This window comes from Brachyhypopomus gauderio, unplaced genomic scaffold, assembly GCF_052324685.1.
Source record: "Brachyhypopomus gauderio isolate BG-103 unplaced genomic scaffold, BGAUD_0.2 sc140, whole genome shotgun sequence".
Lineage (NCBI taxonomy): Eukaryota > Metazoa > Chordata > Actinopteri > Gymnotiformes > Hypopomidae > Brachyhypopomus > Brachyhypopomus gauderio.
In genome coordinates, this window is record NW_027506961.1 from 411,421 (window position 1) to 433,819 (window position 22,399).

General features: G+C 44.6%; 3 protein-coding genes across 3 annotated transcripts; 2 read left to right on the forward strand and 1 right to left on the reverse strand.

The window, feature by feature from the left end:
- Window positions 1-818: 818 nt before the first annotated feature.
- LOC143500317 (proteinase-activated receptor 3) lies at window positions 819-8,997 on the forward strand. The gene is made up of 2 exons (XM_076994404.1): window positions 819-951; window positions 4,135-8,997. Exons 1-2 carry the CDS (start codon window positions 894-896, stop codon window positions 5,196-5,198), a joined length of 1,122 nt encoding a protein of 373 aa, XP_076850519.1. The 5' UTR covers window positions 819-893; the 3' UTR covers window positions 5,199-8,997.
- Window positions 8,998-10,121: 1,124 nt separating this feature from the next.
- taf1c (TATA-box binding protein associated factor, RNA polymerase I subunit C) lies at window positions 10,122-20,587 on the forward strand. Its single transcript, XM_076994368.1, has 15 exons — window positions 10,122-10,556; window positions 11,273-11,384; window positions 11,604-11,656; window positions 11,786-11,881; window positions 12,002-12,057; window positions 12,369-12,610; window positions 12,807-12,935; window positions 13,072-13,189; window positions 14,326-14,397; window positions 14,654-14,789; window positions 14,915-15,040; window positions 15,168-15,345; window positions 15,545-15,676; window positions 15,874-17,256; window positions 19,976-20,587. The coding sequence occupies exons 1-14, from the start codon at window positions 10,428-10,430 to the stop codon at window positions 17,250-17,252; spliced, it is 2,958 nt and encodes a 985-aa protein (XP_076850483.1). The 5' UTR covers window positions 10,122-10,427; the 3' UTR covers window positions 17,253-17,256; window positions 19,976-20,587.
- ccng2 (cyclin G2) lies at window positions 18,221-22,076 on the reverse strand. The gene is made up of 7 exons (XM_076994371.1): window positions 21,936-22,076; window positions 21,703-21,840; window positions 21,242-21,492; window positions 20,878-20,956; window positions 20,672-20,770; window positions 19,989-20,191; window positions 18,221-19,221 (listed from the first exon to the last, which is right to left on the reverse strand). Exons 1-7 carry the CDS (start codon window positions 22,038-22,040, stop codon window positions 19,095-19,097), a joined length of 1,002 nt encoding a protein of 333 aa, XP_076850486.1. The 5' UTR covers window positions 22,041-22,076; the 3' UTR covers window positions 18,221-19,094.
- Between the last annotated feature and the right edge of the window lie 323 nt (window positions 22,077-22,399).

Sequence of the window (22,399 nt, forward strand, 5' to 3'; positions counted from 1 at the left end):
CAGAGACTCTGCCATGGTGTCTGCGTGTGCCTCTAATGTAGCACCTCCCAGTGTTAAGAGTTGCACTATAATATATTATAACTGATTAGCTGTACAATCTCTCCACTAGCTATCTCTCTCCATACCTGGAAAGTGTTCTATACTGTATATACTAATGAAAACGTGAGGACAGAAATACTAAGTCATGTCCAATAAGGGAATAAATTTTTTTACTAAGAATAATGGGTTATGGGCCTTTTAATTATAAATTTATTTTTTTTTACAGCTCTGAATCTGCCACGTGCATTCATAGTGACATAATCACCATCAATAATTCACCATCTATCTCGAATTCTCCCTGAAAATGCTAAGTATGATATTTATCAAGTAGAATTGTAATAAACTATTTCATGAGAGAGAGTACGACACAAAACTTTAAGAAGCAGACCAAAGCAGTCATGCAGTTCAGAACATGCTCAACTATGTTCAAATCGGGCTCAGTCACTGAGGGACACACACAATATCTCTCTCTCTCTCTCTCTCTCTCTCAATGTTAAATTTACCCCTTGATAATTTTTGTTTCATTTATTTATAATTTCCGTCTTATATTTAGACATTAACACCCCCCTCCACCACCACCACCACCCAGACGTGAGGTATTTTTTATTTAACTATTCTCCGAAAAGTTATGACCGTGATGGAATGTTCAGCATAACGGCAAGCTAAATGTGCTGCGAGAGAGAGAGAGAGAGAGAGAGAGAGAGAGAGAGAAAGATAGAGAGAGAGAGACAGAGAGAGGGTGGGCGTCTTCTACCGCATCTACTAAGCTACTTAAACCGAACCGAAAGGTCTTGGGTGGTACAGCAAAAGCAAGTTTTCAATTTGGACCGATCACTTTGGACCGACCAGTAGCCATGGGGGAAAAGCTGTTTTTCTTCTTTATGAATCTGCTTATTCTGGGGATGAAACAAGGTAAAGAATAAACGTTACTTAGTAGTAAATTATCGTAGCTATAGTAGAAGTATAAAGTATAGTAGTATTGTCGTTAGTAATTCAGCTGATGGACATACATTTAATTATATTTGCGTATTCTATATTTGTGTATAACTGAATCTCCTCAGTCTGATTTAAGTTTAATTAAGCCCTATCCGGACGGGATTAGTTTCTCAGGGGGTCCTGGGGTAATTTTCACTTTTACGGGGGGTCCTCTGTGATTTTAATCCCGTCCGGAACGAGCATGTCCGTGTTTTTCTCAGACGTCCTCAGAGAAAATTACAGGCGGAATTACCTACTGTTTTTCGCTGTACTCCGTGGTCGTCTGGTAATTTTAGTCCCGTCCGGATCCACATGTCTGAGTTTATACATGCAGACATCACCTCGCGTTTAATAAAACAGCTATATGTCCACTGCCACGCACCGTAGTTACATGTTGGGCGCGCGTTTTCACGGAGATCCACGTAAAGACAGCGGCGAGCGAAAATGGATTTACTGGATTTTTTAATGGATTTATTTTATTTTATTTAACGGATTTATTTAGCTATTTACATTCATTAGCGATTTTTTATAATGTGTTTTCTGTATTGGTTTAACAAAATAGCTTAACTTAAACGGAGATCTTAAATGCTGAACTGAACAGTAGTAAAGTTAAAAGTTAAAAAGGAATCATCAGAGTTGGCAGTGTGACATTATTAAACATGCTATCACGTGACAAGGCGATGTCATGTGACCGAGAAAGCCAAAAACTCACGGGTCCTCCTGTTTTTTCAATTGCTGTCCGGATGCAAGAGTTTTATCACCGAGTACAAGGGTGAAATATTTTTCACAGACGTCCCCCTGAAAAACTAATCCCGTCCGGATAGGGCTTACTACATATTTATTTGTGTTTAATTTCATTACGTGCCGAAGTCCACTGCGACAGAACTGCTTTCTGTTAGACTAGTTTTTCACTTTAGAATTAGTTAATATCTAAATTAATAGTTAATTTAGACTGGAAGTATGTATATTACAAAAGATAACCGTGTCCGTCAGACATCAATATCCGCCATGATATATGGAGTTTGTGCGAGTATAATAAGCCCTATCCGGACGGGATTAGTTTTTCAGGGGGACGTCTGTGAAAAATATTTCACCCTTGTACTCAGTGATAAAACTCTTGCATCCGGACAGCAATTGAAAAAACAGGAGGACCCGTGAGTTTTTGGCTTTCTCGGTCACATGACATCGCCTTGTCACGTGATAGCATGTTTAATAATGTCACACTGCCAACTCTGATGATTCCTTTTTAACTTTTAACTTTACTACTGTTCAGTTCAGCATTTAAGATCTCCGTTTAAGTTAAGCTATTTTGTTAAACCAATACAGAAAACACATTATAAAAAATCGCTAATGAATGTAAATAGCTAAATAAATCCGTTTAATAAAATAAAATAAATCCATTAAAAAATCCAGTAAATCCATTTTCGCTCGCCGCTGTCTTTACGTGGATCTCCGTGAAAACGCGCGCCCAACGTGTAACTACGGTGCGTGGCAGTGGACATATAGCTGTTTTATTAAACGCGAGGTGATGTCTGCATGTATAAACTCAGACATGTGGATCCGGACGGGACTAAAATTACCAGACGACCACGGAGTACAGCGAAAAACAGTAGGTAATTCCGCCTGTAATTTTCTCTGAGGACGTCTGAGAAAAACACGGACATGCTCGTTCCGGACGGGATTAAAATCACAGAGGACCCCCCGTAAAAGAGAAAATTACCCCAGGACCCCCTGAGAAACTAATCCCGTCCGGATAGGGCTACACTATAGGTCTCTAGTATACACGAGTTTTGCTCCTACACTTGTTCGCACAAACGCTCATTTCCGCTCATCTCAGTATTTCCTTGATACAATAATATCGTTTTATTTACGCCGTCTGTGTCTGAGGCACAAAGCTCACGTTACAAACAAGCATGAACAGAATAAGGCAGAACTACTGAATACGAATATGAGTTAACCTGGGACCGAAACACAGAACGAACATAAAGATTAATACACAGGCATACAACACGAATCCCGAAACACAAAACCCACGCTGTAAAAATCAGACTGAACTACCGAACGAACCTAGACTGCTCAGACACAGACATAAAAGGAAGAAATACACACCACAGGGGTGCCCAATACGTCGGTCGCGATCGCGAAGGAAGTGTGGGTAGAGCACACCATTAAAAAGTAGTGGATGAATGACAGGCTATCGTCCATCTGCACTGACGGTTGTATTTTGATTGACATACATGGTAGCCAATCTGACGTCTAGGGTTTGACACACGCAACCCCCCCCCCCCCCCCCCGGTCAACAATTGACACACACCCTGCTAAAAAATTGTTTTGCATTATTATCTTCATTGTTTACCAAAATCCATTTTTATTATTCTATGATCATTTTCCAAAGATTAAATTAGGGCATACCAGTGACTTGCTCTGAAGCTTCGAAGGAAATCTTAGGGTAGATGATACAAATTATAAGGAATGAAAAATGACATTGACCTTACAATGTGTTTGTTTTCATTAATCTTCAGAGAGGAAACAAAATGACTTCCTGTGATGTCATCAGCATGGCTTTGTATATTAAAATAATAGTCTTTTGTCATACGGTAACACCAGTGACATGAATATAGGGGATGTACACATTCATTATGTATTTTTAAATTTTTTATTATATTTATTTGCAATATTGTGTTTTAAAATATTTTGTGTGACATATTGAACCTTTATGGACACATAAATGCAGTTGAGTTAATAAAGTTTATGTTTTCCATTCAAAAATAAAAGCCCTTAGTTTCCCAGCATGACAACGAGGACAGGCATTTTTGGGCATACTTGCAAAAACACTAAAATGGTTGAAAAGAAAAACTGACTCACAAGTGCTTCAAAAAGATATAATTGTTCAAATATCATGTTGTTTTGTCTGAAAATGTAAATAAATCCCCAAATTTTTTTGTTTTAAAATACAACTGCCCTGTTAATATTACCCATATTTTTAAATACTGAATTTGGAAATACTGTCATAAGTCTTAGTGAGCCTCTAGTTCTGTTTCAGATAATAAGAGTGCTGAAAAAAGCAGTTTTTTATTGTGTCTGATTAAGCAAAAAACTTAACTTCTTCCTCTCGTTCAGGGAACATGCTGAGGACGAACAACAGCAAAGTCAGCCCGAGGACTTTTAAGGGCCACAGCGTCCCAGTCCAGCTCCCCCTTCCTCCAAACGCCACGGAAACTCCACCACACTCTTCCTCCACTGCAGCCGCACTCCCGGAGCTACAGTTGCTGAGCAACGACACCGCGATGTACCTCAGGGGCGGCGTTAGCACTCGGGCGGTCCCGGCCCTCTACATCGTGGCCGTAGTGGTGGGGCTTCCCTCCAACGTAGCCATCCTAGCCCTGGTCGGTGCCAAGGTGAGGAAGGTTTCGTCGGCCATTTTGTACTGCAGCCTGGCGGTGTCGGACCTGCTGCTGCTGCTCAGCCTCACCCTGAAGGCGCAGTATCACCTGGCCGGCAACAACTGGGCGTTCGGGGAGGCCGCCTGCCGCCTCACCACTGCTTGTTTCTATGGCAACCTCTACTGCTCGGCGCACACGCTCGCCTGCATTAGCGCGAAGCGCTACCTGGCCGTCGTGCACCCGTTCTTCTACAAAAGCCTTCCCAAGCGCTCCTGCACCTCCTGGGCCAGCCTGGCCGTGTGGGTCATCTTCTCAGCAGCCATGGCTCCTGAGCTTCTGGTCCACCAGACATACCACATCCCTCAGCTTGGGATCACCACCTGTCATGACGTCCTGCCCGCAGACCAGAGCATTTATGACCTTCTGGTGTATTACAACCTGGGCCTGACCCTGCTAGGCTTCCTGCTTCCCCTGCTGGTCATCATGGCGTGCTACACATCCATCGTCTGGCACCTTAACCGCTCTCACCGCGACTGGGGCCTCTACATCAGGGCCAGCTCGTTGGTCATGGTCATCTTCCTCGTCTGTTTCGGGCCGAGCAGTTGCCTCCATTTCCTGCACTACGTGCTGCTCTACTCGAGCGGAAACGAGAGCTTCTACGCCTACTTCAGCGTGGCTGCCTGCCTGTGCTGCCTTCACAGCTGTCTGGACCCCTTCCTGTTCGTGGTCATGTCCAGGACTGCAGGCTCAAAGCTTTACTTCATGTCCCGCAAAGGAAAGACACTCAGCATTTCGACTTAGATCCCAAAAACTCAACAAACTGGAGTTTCCACTGTATGACAGTTATGCTGATATTTCCAGAGCTGACTTATTTCTGTTTAAGCACGTCTAGATTATGGACCTGTGCACATCGTCTGCTGAGATGCTAGATTTTGTGACCCAAGGGGGTGTATAATGATGCAGGGTTGTTGTGTTTTTGTAGTTGTTGTCTGGATTGTATTCTTCGTGATTGGCGAAGATAGACAAAATCAAAATATTCACTTTTACCAGCAAGTCCAGTATATCAACAAAAGGATCTGAACAGGGACAAAACTGTTGAAGATATTCTCTGCATGTTGTGATTGGTTAAAAAACGAAAACATGTTTGGATGTGTATCTCTCTGAGCTCGGGGGGGAGAGTTGAATCAGGACTTGGATGGTAAAATTCAGCCTCCCAAGGAGCAGCCATTATACACGCATACAAATCCAGAGTTTGAATAGGCAGGACTGGAGAGGGCACAATGTGTTGCCTGGACTCTGATATATATATGTGTGTGTGTGTGTGTGTGTGTGTGTGTGTGTGTGTGTGTGTGTGTGTGTGTGTGTGTGTGTGTGTGTGTGTGTGTGTGTGTGTGTGTGTGTGTGTGTGTGTGTGTGTGTGTGTGTGTGTGTGATGAGGAAAATAAAGGGGATAAAGGATGGGGAAAGTTAGTACAGAGGTTCCCTTGTTGATCAAGGGTGTTTCTAAAACCTTTCTTTGCTGCACAGACTGTAGTTAAGCTTAACTCTTGAAGGTTTAATAGCTCTTAATGTTGTAAATGAATCATTAAAGCAAAAAGTAAAGGTAAAAATGTACACTCTGCATTTCCAGCGTGTTTTCATTAGGTTTAAAAACGATGTCTTGGATGCATCATTAGTGATGTTTTGGTGTTTTGGGTCTTTTGAATGTCAGACGCCGGCTGCCAGGTGACCCAGGCAACCCAGCTGGGAGTGATCAGTTTCTGGCTTGTGTCCAAGTAGAATACGCTGAGGGATTGCTCCTTCTGATCCACAGCCATCTAGAGGTCTGTTCTGCTGCTTCTGTGATGGCCCTGATGGCCTTTCTTCTGTGTACGCCTATGACACCCAGGAGACTGTAAGCTTTCACAGAAGCTGTAGGCTTCACACAGAGATCTACAATTGATTGAAGACCTTACAGAGTTCTGTAGACCGTAGACAGTAGACCAAACATGAGACCGAGCTGCAGTCCCCTGCAGACCAACTGTGTTCTTCACCTGTTCAGAGATCAGATTAGAGATCAGCAGAGCTGTCAAGTAGTGAAGTACAAATACTTTGTTACCTTACTTAAGTAGAAATTTTGGTTATTTATACTTTACTGGAGTAATTATTTTTCAGCTGACTTTTTACTTTTACTCCTTACATTTTCACACCATTATCTGTACTTTCTACTCCTTACATTTTAAACATAGCCTCGTTACTGCAATTTCATTTTGACTAGTTTTCATTCCGGCGTGACATCGTTTAAAAAAATAAACCCTGTCCTGACTAGCGCCATCCGGATAGAGTGAATTTAATTGGTGTTGGATGAGAAGTATAAACATATAATATTCCGACACCCTATTGGTTTGTACGTGATCCATCATGTCTGCACGCGTCACGTCACACTCCAGCGAGGACGTAGTAGACGTATGTAGCTTAGTATTAAGATGTCCGTGGTAGAGACTCAAGAGAGTTTGTGCGAAGTGTCCCAACTATGAACCAGCGAGGAGGTTATAGCCAGGAAGACCAACCAACCCTTGTACTAAAGTCCATTTTCATTTTTCAACATTAACCTTTTATTATAACATTACAGTCATTATGGCTTTTAGAAGAATGGGGTTTTTGGGGAGGTGGGCTAGTGCACTATAGACCTCTGTGGTGCAACCTAAGCATTTGTCCTTAATGGCTTTTTTTTTCCTTACATTACTTTTACTTTTAGACTTTAAGTAGTTTTGAAAGCAATACATTTTTACTTGAGTAAAAAGCTTGAGTTAATACTTCAACTTCTACAGAAGTATTTTAACCCCTAGTATCTATACTTCTACCTGAGTAATGAATGTGAGTACTTCTGACACCTTTGGAGATCAGAGAAGCTTTATAGTCATACACATTGTACAAGTACAAGATGACAGAATATCGTTCCCTGGGGCCTCAGTGTTAAAGCACCACTCTATTGCTTTAACAATAGAGTTAACAATTGCCACTATTTTATTTACTGACTCATTGTTTGTTTAAAGTACCTTTTAAACTCTCTGTATTTGCAAATAAACATAGGCTTAAACTTAAACAATAGAAATGTAAAAACTGATACCTAGAAATGCAAATAAACAGAGGTGGACATTCCAGGTTAAGAAAGTAAAAGTCCTCACCAAGATTTTGCTCTAGCTTCCTGGATTGTGTTGATTCCACTAATTTTACCTGGCTTGCATTAATTAGAAAATCCAGCAAGCTTGAGTAAGCAGTGGCGGAGCTAGACTTTTATCCTGGGTGGCCAGAGGGTGGCCAAAGCTATTTTAGGGGGTCCATAGACTATGACAATGTATATTTACGAAAAGCATTCAATTGCAATCAAAATCTGTAAATGTTATAATTTTCATATCAAGTACATCTTAAGCACGCAGGAGATCAGATTTGTGTATGAAATTTGCAGTTTTTTAACAATGTGCAAAATGTACAACATGTAAAAGTAAAAACACAGATGTGCTACTTCTGGCGTATCTTACAATCCTATTGCATATATCTACTGAACTGAACACATTTAACTGAACTGGGGTGAGTTTCCCAAAACGTTCTTAGCGCTAAGTACTTCGTAACCTCGTATGAAATGTACTTAGCGCTAAGAACGTTTTGGGAAACTCACCCCTACTTTCAGCCGGTGTTGTGGGGCATTCCGACAACCCTCGTTTATCCGCATAAAGACGCTACAGATTATATTGTCGATTTATGTTTCCATACATAAATAAGAGCTAGGTTTTAATTATCCATCACAGCAAACTGCATTATCTGTCCAAAGCCACACTGGCTCAAGGGTGTTGATTATTTAAAATAAAATACACACTGACTATACGAAGTTCACCTCTGACCATGACTTCACAGTATTACAGCAGTATTATGTCTAAATATCTAGTTAGGACAAAACTAGAGTGCTCAATGAACTAAGTTATAATCACTGTAACTCCGGAATATCATCTGTAGCGTCTTTATGCGTGTGCAAACGAGGGGACTCGGAATTCGCCACAACACGGAAACATTTCTCCGTCGTGCCTGCTGTTTGCATGTGTTAAATGAAATTGAGCATTGAGTATTATTACCGATTACAAAACGCAACAGGCTCTCAACAAGATGTGCGATGCGGTGACATGTCAGTCATCTGGGGGGGGCACTTGGGGTGGCCAATCAGAATTCAGGGGGGTCCAGTGCCACCCCGGCCCCTGCTTTGGCTCCGCCTATGTGAGTAAGGGAAGGAGTTTTACCTTCTGAACTTGGAATGCCCCCCTCTGCAAATAAACATAGACAAAAAATAATCATAGAGTACAGAAATGAAGAAGTTGTATATCGGTAAATATATAAAGATTAGAAATGAAGAAGTGGACTGTATGTCAGTATGAAGGTGTTACTTCTCTGTCTGTTTCTCTCCCTTGTATGTCTCTCTCTCTCTCTCTGTCTCTTTCTCACTGCCTCCCTCTCACTGTCTGTGACTCTTTCTCACTGTCTCTCTCTCTCTCACTGCCTGTGTCTACAGTGTGTACATAGTGACATTTTGCTGTAAGGCCTTCTTTAGAATGCAGAGGAAGGCCAGGGTGTTATACACAATCAAATTAAAACCATAAATTTAATTCATCAGATTTCTTGCCATTTTGATAATAGACTTGTGGAGGCCAATTATAGCAATTATCTTCATTGTTTACCAAAATTCAATTTTGGCATTCATTCATTGTCAAATTCACTTTACAACTTTCTGATGTTAATGAACATGTTAGGTTTGAACACTGTATTTACTTACATAATTAAGTTAATCTTTAGGTATGCATTTGGTTATTATAACATGGGCACACACAGTCACGCAATGCATCACCCGATTCCTCCATTCTAATACAGTACTGTGTATAAAATGTATTTGACTGCTCATCGCGCCCCCTTGTGGAAAGTCCTCAGCCAACTAAACGTGTTAATCCATAAATTACTTTTGATTGTAGCTATGACCTCTTAAAAGGCATATTACAGCTCATACTGCTCATACATGAGATGACAGATTATATTCTTATATCATCTATCATCTATAAGTGTATGTAAATGTTATATTCATGTTCACAGTTACAGACTGTAGACTTGTAGGGCTTTCAAAAATATTTAGTTAAAAAAACTCTAAAAACAATAAAGAGTAGGTAGGGGCTGTTTTGAACAGAACTGTGTTCAGCCATGAGTTAACTCCAAAAAGACCGCTACAATAAACTATAAAAAGGTGAATAAATATGTATATATAGTTATTATTATATAATTAATCATGTTATTTTGTCATTTTTCAACTTGTCCACCTCCTAGAAAAGATACAAAACAAAAATATATGTATTTTAAATTTTAGTTTAATTGCAGAGATGGCACTTAACTAAATGTTTCAAAATACATCAATGGACAATGCTGAAACAGAAACCATGAAAACATCTGAAATAGAATCAAAGGCTGTGAAAAGTATTTTGTTAGCCAAAAGAAGCCAAAAGTTTGACCTACATTGGTAAAATTGTTGACAGCTTTCTTATTCATCTCATTCTTACTGCGGTTCTAGATGCTTGTCATATGAAATCTGTATTTTAATACATAAAATATAAAGGAACAAGCTAAATAATGTTAACATATCCTAAAATTAAATATTCAATGCGATTAAATCCGGACTTTTATTATGAAACCCGAGACGTGCCTGTGGTCGGCGCTACCAGCTGATCCCGAGTCGCTCTAACGAGTGTGTTTGGCACGCGTGCCTCTTCAGCACGTGTTAATCTTATACACTCAGTCTGATATATTATCGTTATTGTCGCATTTCTTTTTTTAAATTAGGTCGATACAGCTTTAGATCTTGGACGTTTTAGCGGACCAAACACTAAAAGTCAACAATTTCGCGAGAACTCCTCGACGCGCGTGAGAGGACATGCACGGGCATGTCCGCTAGCCTCGCGAGCTGGGACGGGGGCAGTGGGCTGCAGTTACCCCGGTCTGGGTGTAACTAGTCTCGCCGGCATGGACAACAAGTTCCCTCGTCAGCTTTTCCCGCACTGGTATTTCAACGGACCGCCGGATTTGAAGCCGGTGCATGACTATGGTTCGTGGGGGTCGTACGGGGCCGTGGTGGAGACCCGGGACGCTCGGGTGTGTATACCGGACACGTGGAGACCACGCGCGTGCTCACCGACTCACCCACTGACCGACTGACCCGTCCGTAGTTCGTTTTAGTCGCTCCTTTGACCGTGAAACACGCCGGTTTGCTTTTTACTCCGTCCAGGTCTCACCCATTGGTCTCACCGCGCTTATAACACGTCGAGCTGAACGCTGTCGCAAAGTTTAACTTCAGCTAAATGGGGAATACTTAACTATACTTAACTAATACTTAAGTATTTGTGTGTGATCTGTGTGAAATACACAAGACTGCAGTAGTAAAAAGCCGGTTAGTTGTACTCTGAGTAACGTGGTGGTGAGGTTTCCTGTGCTGGGCGTTTTCTGTCCACGGCTGTGTCGCACTATAATATATGAATAGACGGTCCGTGTGTGTGGTGTTTTAACTGAATAAGTTTGCAATTTGATATACCCATGATATACTCATTTGAACCTGTTCCCGGGTTGGTATGGGAGATTATTTGACGGGATTATTATGCTGGCAAATCGTAACAGTTCAGGCGGGACCTTTCGTGTACAAGCCGGTGGCTGGATGACGACTCCGAGCTCATTACATCGGATTTCAAAGTAAAAGTCCTAGCGGATTTAGTCCGGCCAAGTTGGATGGCTGTCGCGCTTTGCAGAAGGGCTTTGTGGCGGTCGGTGTGTTCGTGTGTTACCCTCTCTCACACCCCTGATGCCATGTGTGACAGGGCGGCCCCGAGGAAGGCAACCGCTTGCAGTTCCAGTCACAGCGCAGAGTGGAAGGAGAAACATGGATCCCAACTGAACCCATAGTTACACCCCTTTTGCCCCCCAACAAAGGTAATCAAGTTCCCTATATATTTAGAGGACCATGGTGGAAGAGTTTTTCATTTATCTCTCTCATCAACAATCTTATCATCGACAGCGTATGTAAGGACTGTATGTGTGTGATTCTTATTGTAATTCAGCAAAAAAAATTGTATATTTAAATAAATCTGTCTAATCCTTGTAAACATTTTGGTGTTTTAACTTTTGGCTGTGTACAACTTTTTTTTAAAGATAGCAAAATCAATTACAACCCCTCCCCAAATCCAGATGACTTCCCAGAACATGTAAGTTTATATTAATTATTTAGTTTAAGGTCAGTTATGGCCACTTGGTCCGAAATTGCTTTCTGATGAGACTTTTTATTTGAAGCGGAGGTTGCCTGTGTCGTCTTGATGAGTCTCTTCTTTCTGTAGATGCAGTATTTCTTTGTGCACCACTGTATGGATTCATTCTACACCATGGGCCACCTGCTCAGTGAACACTTCAATTTCAATAATAAGGGTCCCAAGGTGTGTGTGTGACACTGTCCCTTGGTCACTTTCTGCCAACAGAGATCTTTTAAATTCGAATTTAAGTTTCAGCTCTTATCTGATGCAGTTTTGTGTATTGTGCTGTTTTTACCCTTCTAGAACAGTATCAAAATGAACAGAATGAAGGACTTTCTAAGCAGCTTAAACTATAAGAAGTAAGCACAGCATCCATCCATTCTTCTCTGCTCAGAGTTCTGTGGGGGAGGGTCACCTCATGGCCCAGCCCCCTCTCTGTGCTCTGGTAGAGTCAGTAGAGCGAGGTGCTGGCTACAACAAGGTGGTGGGTTCGGTTCCTAGGGCGTACAACCAGCAGTCGTTCGGGATAAGAGCGTTTGCTACATGCTTGGCACCTAAAATGTAAATGTGCGATGCGTCGTTGTGCGGTGGAACTCGTGTTGTGTGAAGCAGCATAAACATAATTTCAAACGTATGTTAAAATGTGGGTTTGTGTCTGACCCACGTGCAGGTGTGAGTTTGGACATTACTCCACACGCGTGTGCCGCTACCGCCGGCTGCTGGGCGACGTGGTGAGCGACATCCCAATGTCCCTCCTTGGCGAGTACCTCCATGAAGAGCTAACTTACCAGAGGGAGCTGGAGCGGTTCCAGCAGGTCGCCACCGGGGGCGCTCTAGCCTACGTTTCCCTTGAGGATGACCAGAAAGAGGCCTGTCTGATCTATCCTACAGGAGAGGTGCACAACTCTCTTGGTATCCTTCATTTATTCGCAGGGTTTCTCTCACCACTCCGCCGGAGGATGTACCCGCGTTTCCAGACGGTGGTTAATATTAGCTTTTTGTACAGTCAATCTTTTAGAAAAAAGCTTGTGTTGTAAAAGTGGACCAGATACAGTACTGCAGCTTCCTATTTCGTTAGCTGTCAGAAACCTTAACTGCACTTCCTCAGTTTTCCACCATGTGGTGCAAGAGTTCTGTGAGGAGAAACCTCCCAGCATGCACTTGGCCAGTACACCTATGGAGTTTGATGTGAATGGAACGGTCAGGCAGGTCAGCGCGAATACAATGACCGGTGAAGGTGAGCCTGGCATGCGGTGTGGGGTCATAACACTGGCCTGTGTGAATGTAGAGGTCAATTATGTATACGTATACATAAATGTATGTAACATATGTTGATGTAGTCCAAATGGTGTGTGTCTTTGGGGGGGGTGTAGCTCACATAGGGGTGCGTTCGGATCATTTCTGCTCCTCGTGGGTAATAAAAGAGGGTCAGCGTCCACGGGTGGTGGAGGTGGTCCAACTGAAGGAGCGCTCCACAAGCCTCAACGTCAGGTGTGTGACCGCTTCCTTTCTTTACAGGAGGGAGCGAGTTGTGTGTGCGTGCGTGCATGTGTTGATGGTGATCTGTTTAAGCATTGGACATTTTTAATCTATTCAGCATCTAGCAGACAGCACCATGTGACAATAAAGGAGTTGAAGAGAAACCATGTGGATGGCATTTAAATGTAGGAACAGTTCACCTAAAAAATCTAGTTAAACCTACTTTAACTATGTTGACCTGACTTTCATCCTGTCAGACTGGTTTTTGCTCTGAAACTCTAAAGAAGTTTGCATTCTGATGTTTGAACTTGAACCGTGTTTATGGAAATTAGGAACCATCACCACATGCATTTCTGGTACAACTTCAGACAGTAGTTGTGGTTCTCCAAGATTGAGCACATTGAACATTTGAAGTTTTCAATTTTTCTTGATAAAAGCATGTTGTGTTCCAAACCACTTGAGTAAGCCATCGTAATATTATTTTAAGAACTGGATACGATTTTATGCAAGAGGAGAGAAGATTTTGACGAACATATTTTAAAAGCTTTGGTCGAAGTTGCTGGCAACACGTCGCTCTAGAATAACAATAATGTTGGACAACAATGACTTATTTGGGATCATTTTTATTCAGTCACTGAATTTCTGTTTTGAAACCTCAGCCACCACCTGACCCTGGTCATGTTTAGTGCAATTCTTCCAATAGTTGGGTTTGTCTTCTAAATATAAAACACACCCTAGAGAGTCAGGAATCACTCCCTTTGAATGAATTCTTCTAGAGCTTTTGAATTCTTACAGGGTTTCACTCCGTATTATCCACTTTACATATGAACATAATGGAGTAGGGATGATGTGTCCTGTAATAGCTATTACAAACAAAACCACCGTGATAATTGAAGCAGTGTTCAAGCACAGGTGTAGCGCACACACCCTGGGCTGTTTCTTTTGTCCTTGTCTGAGGATGCTGGCTAAGTGTATATGTGAGATTTTAAAAAGCAGAAAAACAATCCAGCACATATAGAATCTGTGCAATGTGTGAATTCAAACAAGTCTGTTAATGGGACAGACAGATAATGGGATGTCTGTGCTGTCTGTGGTTGATGTCTGTTGCTCAGTGAATGGACTTGGTAACTTTTGAGTTTTGTTTGTAGTCCTCATATTGCAGGAGAAGTTCTTGTGGCCAGTGAGAGTGGTGCAGCCTATCTCTGGACTGTGGGAATGGGGTGAGTTTGCGTTTGTGTGAACACTACGTGCAGGACTGCAACCTTTATCAGCATGTTTTAGTACCTCCTGTGCTATAAAAGAATGTTTTGTTTGATATATAACGTGTTCTGACTGTGGAGTCCTTTCAAGTTTTAGATGAGCCCAGATGACTGGATAAATTTAGTTTAAATAATGATCGAACAATTCTGCACAGTGTCTACAGACAACATGGCGTTTCGGTGAGTTTGGTTTTATGGCCCGTTGTCAATATTACAGGCTGCAGAAGTTTCGTGAAGAAGATTCCAACCTGTACTTCAATGCTAAATCGCCATGGCGATGGTGCGAGTTCTCTGCACACCCAAGAGTGATGGTTTATGCTGACAGGACGGGGGCGGAGCTTACAGACAGCAGGGTAAAACACCCCAACACCCTAAAACCTCCCCAAGCTGTTAGTTAAGCCTCAAATTTCTTTGATCCCTTCTAAAGGCATCGTGTGTAGTACTGACTGTGTCTGGTTGACTGGCTGTGCTTTCGCAGAGCAGCGACTGTTCTCACACGCTGTTCCGGATCGGGAACACGGCCCAGTGTAGAAACGGAGAGCGGGTGATCTTGACCAAATACCTGGAGCAGAGCCACGCCCACCACCACCTCGTCACCACGCAGGTGACGCCCGTCGGCCGTCTGCTTTCTTTTCACAGTGACCAAAAGTGCAAAGTTCTTCCCTCCGCATCTGATCCTGGATCGGAAAATAAATCCCCCCCCCCCCCCCCCCCCCCCCCCGCTCTCTCAGTTCTCTGCGTATGTCATGGACGAGCGGATGCCGTGTATTCCAGCCCTGAGGTGGGATCACATGTTGGAATCTCCCCCGTGTTTCGCCCATGTTCTGCCTGGCCTGGGTCCAGGCGGGACCTCCAAACTCCTGCTGGGAGCCCAGAGGGCGCAGGAGACGGTGCTACTGCAGTACTCTGGTCAGTACACGTCCAGGCCCACTTGCCCACAAACACGCCGTAGCACACAGGTGGAAGACAGGCTTCACTGTGCTTTGATTTGCCTAGTTTAGCGTAAGCCTCATTAGGAACGATGAGCAGGAAGGTGGTCATTTTGCGCCTTTTTTAAACCAATGAGGTAAATTGTAGGTGTGTGTGTGTGTGTGTGTGTGTGTTAAAGGAGGAAGGGAGTGGGCGTGTCGGTCCGACGGCCCTGTTCAGAAGCTTTCCAGCCCCAGCGAGAGCCTTCCGATTCGCCAGCTCCCCCACAGACAGCACCAAGCCAGGCAGAGGCTGGCCTTACCTGCCACAGGTAAAGTCTTTGTTCTGGCGTCCCACTGTGCTTCCCTGCTGAGTTTGTAGTTCTGTAGTTCCGTAGTTTGCACATTATGGCGGGTTACCACCAGACTGTGTGAAGTATCATGTGATATTTGGCATTCATGAACTTATTGCTCCTTGTTAATGCCCACACAGTGAAACAGGTTTGTGAATAAAATTTTCACATTCCAGGCCTCGCCGCAAAGCAGGACGGTAGTTTCCTGACCGTGTTCCAGCTTACGGAGGCTGGCGATATCTTTTACCAACTTCTCAAGCTACATCCAGACACCATCGACACGGATCTGGACCCGCCGCGACCCGAACAGCTTTCCGACAGCGACTTCGAGCGAGAGCGCAGCCTCCTGAGCCCAGTCCAAGTGGTTGTCAATGGCGATGCAGACTGTTCTCCTACTCCAGACTCCAGCGGAGGCACCCATATTGAACCCACTTTTGTTCCAGAATCATCTGCGCAGTCCTCCCGGGTCAATTGTACTCATCTGGTGAGGCCGAAAGGCCCAGAGACGGCCAGCAGTGAGTTGAAGCAGATCTGGAAACAGTGGCTAGAGTCTCTCTTGACACGGACCGTGGCAAAGAAACGGTGTTTAAAACATCGGCAAGTCAAGACCAAAAACTTAGTGCGGTTTAATGTCCGACGGAGGGATAAACTTGAGAAGGAGAAGCTACTGAGTTTGAGCAAAGTTCTGTTGGATGTCATGAAGAACAGGCAAGTGCTTGTTCATGGGGTCACCAACCTGCCTGATCTGAAGGTGACAACATTTGAGGATGCAGTACACCCCAATGACTGGGCAGATGACCTGAGCAACCGCATGACAGCCTCGTGGGGGGGCAGCTGGGGTAACTGGTGGGAGGAGAAGCTCGGCCTCAACCGAGATGCCAAGATTCAGGCTCTGCGCAGAAAACGCAGACTGCAGAAGCAAGCGAGGGCCCAGAGTCGTGTGTCGCTTTCTGGAAGCTTCACCTCCTCCATCGGCTACCAGGATGATCTTTCCGGGTGGTCGTCGGGGACAAGTCAGTATATGGTATCTGATGGAGAGAGCTTTGTGAGCTCTCGGAGCGCTCCAGAAGACGACTCGCTGTCGGAGCCCGACATGCTAGTCAAGATCAAGAGCCCAGAATTGTCCTTACACATGACGGAACAAAGTAAAGATTCTCTGAGAAGACCTCAGCTCAGACCCGAAGGGTCTTCTCAGGACCGCGCCTCGTCCATATCTCAGTTTCAGCCATCTTTGACATCTCCAAGGAGTCAACACCACCTAATAGTGCAGGCCTCCACCTCCTCCACCATTGAGCCTGATGCAGCCTCCTCACAATCCATTTTGAAGTCATCAGGACTCCCCCAGCAGAATCCAAAATGGCGGCCGGACTACCTCGGCTCCCCGTTTGCGTCCCAGGAGCTTTTCCAGGATTTCGGACAAGACGACCTCAATGACGACGCCGCTGCTACATCCCAGCGTTCTGGGTTTTCCCAAGCACTGCGGGGCCCGTCCCAGGTCCGGACCTCTTCACAGGCCTCTCAGCCCCAGAGGAAGAAGTCCCGAATGGGATTTTGATGCGGTAGGTGATGGATCTACCAAATTTATTTGTGAGGCCAAATATGCTTTGTTTATTACCAACGTCCTATTAGTGTTGATTTTATCCAAAGCTTGCCTTTGCAACAAAGATGGTTTCTGTGTGTTGTCTTGGGTTTGCCTATCAAGGCGTATTGGTCACACAGGGCTCCTCCATGTGTGTTGATGCTTTGTGCTGTGAAACCACTGCTGTACACCCCCTGCCTTAAAGGAGCTGCCTCCCCTTAGAGCAAATGGAAGGAGGACCTGTGTCCATCGGTGCTGTTCAGATTGCGGACAGAAAAGGTCCAGAACAAATTACATGCCAGCGGACACTCAGTTTTTGGTCAAAGGCCGGAGAGAAGATCTTGTAGTTGAAACGATGGCTTCGTAGTTAGTTGACTGAATTAAGGATTGTGTGTAGTTTCTGCTTTTTTAAAACGCAAAGGTGAGGCACGTCTCTCTCTCAGATCGTGTTTTGTCTGGGCATGTGACCGGGATTTGCCGGAGGCATTTCGACATTACCAGCCATCAGCTGTTCATACGTCGTGGCTTTGAGCCAACAGCTGAAGGTTGTTCCCAGCCTGCCATGTTTGAGCAGTGAAGTGTCTGATAAACTTTGCTCTGGAATGTCGTCAATGAGGAATGTCACTGTGCATTAATCTCTCACTCTGTAGATAGGTGCAGAAGATGTTATCTGTATATTTTGGGTTATTGTGCTTGTAAACTATATATGGGGGACATTTAGAAAGCCAGTAGAGCTGCATAAATCCAATTTGTCTTGACCAGTTTTATAGGTTTGGATGTCATTGCGAGGTCCTGTGTAGCTCAGATGGCATTTGAGTGTAAATTTGGCCTGGAATCGACCAGAGAAGGAATTGTTTACTGTTTAGGCTTAAAGGAATGTATTTTTGTCTTATTGTTTAAACCTTCATCATATCCTCAACTGTAAATAAAGACAAACTTGGGGATAAATTTTCAAAATATTTTAGTTTCATATAACCATGACAAAAATAACAATAAATAAGTTAATATCTACAAAGTACTATACAGTTTTTTTTTTTATATACGTTATACAAATTTACATTTTTTTATATTGACATTTTTACATTTTATGGACTTTTTTTTTTGCTTTTTGACACTTCATCATACAGACACACACTTGGGCTAATTACATGCTAACCTAAGTTGGCAAGTGTAAGAGGCTACATCACACCCCTACATACGCATACACGCTACAACACACAACCTGGCTCCTGCTTTAAGATAAACACAATCAAACAGGTAATACAACCGTTTTTGGATGGCATACAGACTGTGTGCTGCGTATCCACAACATGTTAAAAAAAAAAACTGTGCAAAGTATATGTTCTCTGAGTAACTTCCCAGAATTCAACAGTCCTAAGTGATCCTTAACAGTCTTATGGATCTTGGATGTGTTCCATTACATCACCTGGAATGTGACAAATCTGAACATGCACCAACAATTACTAAAAACACTACAGCTATAAAAGCAACCCACCTAAACACCTCAGCCTGTAAATGTTAGCTGCCTCTGTTGTGCAATTCTGTGTGTTTCCACTTTAGCATAGACTTCAAGACAAAAAACGTAAAATATGAGGACCAGTAAGGGATACAGTAGTTAGACTGGCCCTGGAGTTCAGTCGCTTTAAATCAAAGTGGGCCGTACTGAGTTCGGAGTGGCTTCCTGGGCCAAACCCGGGGACAGTGGTGCTTTGCTGTCCGGTCGCTCACATCACAGTCGCAGCTACTGTAGAACATTGGAGAGGCAGCCATGGCGACTGAGGTTCCTTCCTGTGGCTGAAAGGCCAGCCTCTGATTGGTTCAGGCGGGCTGCTGTCTGTGGCCGAGTCTTCGGAAGTGGGCGGGGAAATACGGCCCCTCTGCATCGCTGCCCAGCGAGCTGCTGAGAGACTCCTCCCCAGAGCTCAGCTCCTCACTCCAGTCCTCACTGGCAGAGACAGAGGGAATACATGTTCAGATAGCTGCCTCGTGCCACGCACACTTTAGTCACCACTGCCCGCGTGCGCTTGGCTTACTCCCTATTGAGTCATTCTTGTCTCCACCTGCTCTGAAATGCCTGGTCACATACCACACTTGTTCAATGAATGTTTCTTCAAATAGACGCCAATCAGATACGTCCAGACGCCAATCAGATAAAGTACAGTTTCAATTGAACTAAAGAATAGTTGCTTCCAGCCTGTTATGGTCGTCTTGCGCTAACCGCGTTAGGGGTTTTTATTGGTAGGTGGCATATGGTTGGTTTTGGGTAATGGCGTGGTTGCTAAGACACGAGCAGTCGCGCCCATCTGTCGTAAAGCACTGGCGTAACGGTGACGAGGCGCGGCAGTGACGCGAGGGTGTTCGAGCAGACGGCACACGAGCGCTGTGACGCACAGCCACGCAGGCAGGGAGGCCCTAGAAACCAGAATTCCTGAACCGAAACTAGAAGTACAGAGAAGGTGTGCCCTCATATGAGTAAAAGAAAATTCCTACCAATATTGAGATGTCAGTGTTGAGAAAGTTTGGTACTTCTCAAAATGTGTGTGTGGGGGGTGGGGCGTTTGAGTTGCTTTGTGCTAAATGGTCTCATTGTACTTTAAGCCTGGTAACGTGATCCTATTAGCTTTTTGAGCACGGGCTTGTGCATACTAAGAATGTTTGTTTGTTTGTTTGTTTCTTGTGTGTGTGCTCTATCGGTCCAGGCGGCCACTCTACCTCTCGCTCTCGTCCCAGCCGCCCTCCGGGATGGTGGGCAGGTCGGGGACGCTGCAGTAGCTGCCGTGAAGGTTCTGGGCGGTGCGGCGCGACACGACCCACACCAGCTTCCTGTGGTCGGGCTTGGAGCACGCGGGGGAGGAGTACTGCGCCAGGCACTGGGCCACGAGGCCCCGCCACCGCTGGAGCTCCACCTCGGGAACCTGTGGACGACACCACCCCCTGGGTTACATAACGCCAGCCTGGGCCGCTGCCAACGCATTCTCCCTTTGCGGTAAACTGATATCCTGGGTCACAGTCGACCCTCAGGCCCCGGATGACGCCGTTAAAGAGCTTGCCTGTGATTCTTTGTGTGGCACGGAAAGCTGAACGTATTTTTAGAGGAGGGTATGTGTGAACTTCAAGAGCTGGCATCATAACCGGGGGTGGGGGGGGTGTTCAATGTTTCCCTGCCCTCTTCAGTGGCGGTATGTGTGAGACGGGTCGGCCCGTTGGCCTTCTGTAACTGAGCTGGAGTCTTGGTCTGCAAAACTGTGTGTGCATGTATGTATGTGTGTGTGCGCGATCTACGGAATTAAAGTTAAGTGTGTGTCCTTTGAGTAATTTGTTCCTTTTTACAAAGGTACACAGAACGGCTCAAATACACAAATAGTTTAAAATTGTTGCCCATTTTGAAGTCTTACCCGCAAGTGCGTCTGGATGCGCCGGGTGATTTCTAGTAGATCAGCGGACTGCGAAGACTCGATCTCGTGGGTGAGGAGGGACAGCGCTAGCACCGACGGCTAGACAGAAACAGAAGGGATGAGGGACAAGCGTTAGGCGGTCTGGTCTCAAAGCCTCCTATCTCAGTCATCAACGGCCGGTGGCATCTGCGGCATCAAGTACTCACTTTTGCTTTGGAAAAAACTATTCGGCAAAGGCAGGCTTTGAGCTGGGCTTCCAGCTTGTCTAGATTCAGGACTTCCTTCCTGGAAAACGGACAGATACACATATATCGATCAGGTCTAGTGCACACAACCTGGATGTGGATGTGAACAGTTTATTGCTACAGCGCTGGCCATCAAACAGGCTTATGTAATATCTGTCGCAATTGGGACAGGTGTTGCATAGTAACCACGGTTGTTTTGGCAGAAAGAACGTTATCTCAGCTCGTCTGGTATACGGCAGGGGCTATCAGCTGACGGGTTATCCGAGGGCATTCTGGCAGAGGGTTGTGGGGTTCTAGGGCGTGACTGCGCCCTCTGGCGGCTCACCTGGGTGAGGTATGCGACAGTGCGATGGTCTGGTACAGGCGTAGGAAGGTTAAGGCGGTGACGGCTTTGAACTGGAAGTTGAGCTTCTCCGAGACGATCTTCTCCATCCTGTGGAGGTCGGACACGGTGAACTTGCACTGGCCAATGCGGAGGAGCTCGTGGGAGGACGCCACGTCGCACTCTTCTTCTACAACAGAGGCGGCGATGTGGAGACAGCTTGTGGCGATGCAGGCCAAATGTTTGGGCTGTGCCTTTACACACACACACACAATGGGGTACAGTTCAGGTGATGGCACACAATGGGTAGACCAACATTTTCCTCACTGGTATACAGGTGGTAAACTACCACTAAAATTGGTACCACCAATGGTACAAAAACATGCTTAACGTGCTTAAGTCACTAACTGTAATTAAAAGTACATGAATTAACTGAAAACAGACATTAAATAAACCATTGGTACCTTAATTATGGCTAGAAACCTGTCCAGCAGATTAACAGCCAGGACGAAGGTCTCAGTGCTGTAACCGAAGAAACTGGTCAAGCTCCAGAGGTCCTCCACTTTGGCATTGCGACATTTCGCCGAGATTCCTTTCCCCTGCTTCGCAGAGGATGCATTTCAAATGAGCATTATTTTTTAAAACCAGTTTTAATTGCATTTTAATCGTTACTGTTGAGCGTTTCATGAACAGTTACCTCGGTCGTTGACTCGATTAAGTTTAGTCCCGATTCCCTCGGAAGATAATACATTTCCTGTTCGCAGTTTGCCTTCAGCTCCTTCATAAGTTTGAAGGCCTCCATGTCGAGGTTTTAACTGTATTTTTCTTTCTTTTCAGCGATCGAAATCCTAAAAAAAACAACACAAGCTCCGTAAATGTTTACACGCCCTAGTTAGACTCTCCGGGGCGGAGGGTCAGAGTCGGCCCAGCCCACCGCCTCAGCTGGGGCTCGGTGTCGCGTTTCGTCCGTTAACGCTGTACACACCAGGAATAGGTTTGATTTATAAACACAGCAGGCGTGTATTTATCGATGAGAAACAACAACAAATCGATCACAAAACCGAATTTAATAATCGATTAGTTGTCTTTGACTGCCTTAACTCCAACGAGCGATTAAACCCAGCAACGAATAACGGGGAAATAAACCTATTACAAATGTCT

What these genes read in the sequence shown, in the direction of transcription:
- LOC143500317 (XM_076994404.1), top strand. Translation starts at nt 894, where the DNA reads ATGGGGGAAAAGCTGTTTTTCTTCTTTATGAATCTGCTTATTCTGGGG. An exon ending in TATTCTGGGGATGAAACAAG is followed by an intron (nt 952 to 4,134) that starts GTAAAGAATAAA and finishes CCTCTCGTTCAG; the next exon opens with GGAACATGCTGAGGACGAAC.
- taf1c (XM_076994368.1), top strand. Translation starts at nt 10,428, where the DNA reads ATGGACAACAAGTTCCCTCGTCAGCTTTTCCCGCACTGGTATTTCAAC. An exon ending in TCAATAATAAGGGTCCCAAG is followed by an intron (nt 11,882 to 12,001) that starts GTGTGTGTGTGA and finishes TTACCCTTCTAG; the next exon opens with AACAGTATCAAAATGAACAG. An exon ending in TCCACAAGCCTCAACGTCAG is followed by an intron (nt 13,190 to 14,325) that starts GTGTGTGACCGC and finishes TTTTGTTTGTAG; the next exon opens with TCCTCATATTGCAGGAGAAG.
- ccng2 (XM_076994371.1), bottom strand. Translation starts at nt 22,040, where the DNA reads ATGGAGGCCTTCAAACTTATGAAGGAGCTGAAGGCAAACTGCGAACAG. An exon ending in TAATCGAGTCAACGACCGAG is followed by an intron (nt 21,841 to 21,935) that starts GTAACTGTTCAT and finishes TCCTCTGCGAAG; the next exon opens with CAGGGGAAAGGAATCTCGGC. An exon ending in GGTTTCTAGCCATAATTAAG is followed by an intron (nt 21,493 to 21,702) that starts GTACCAATGGTT and finishes GTGTGTGTAAAG; the next exon opens with GCACAGCCCAAACATTTGGC.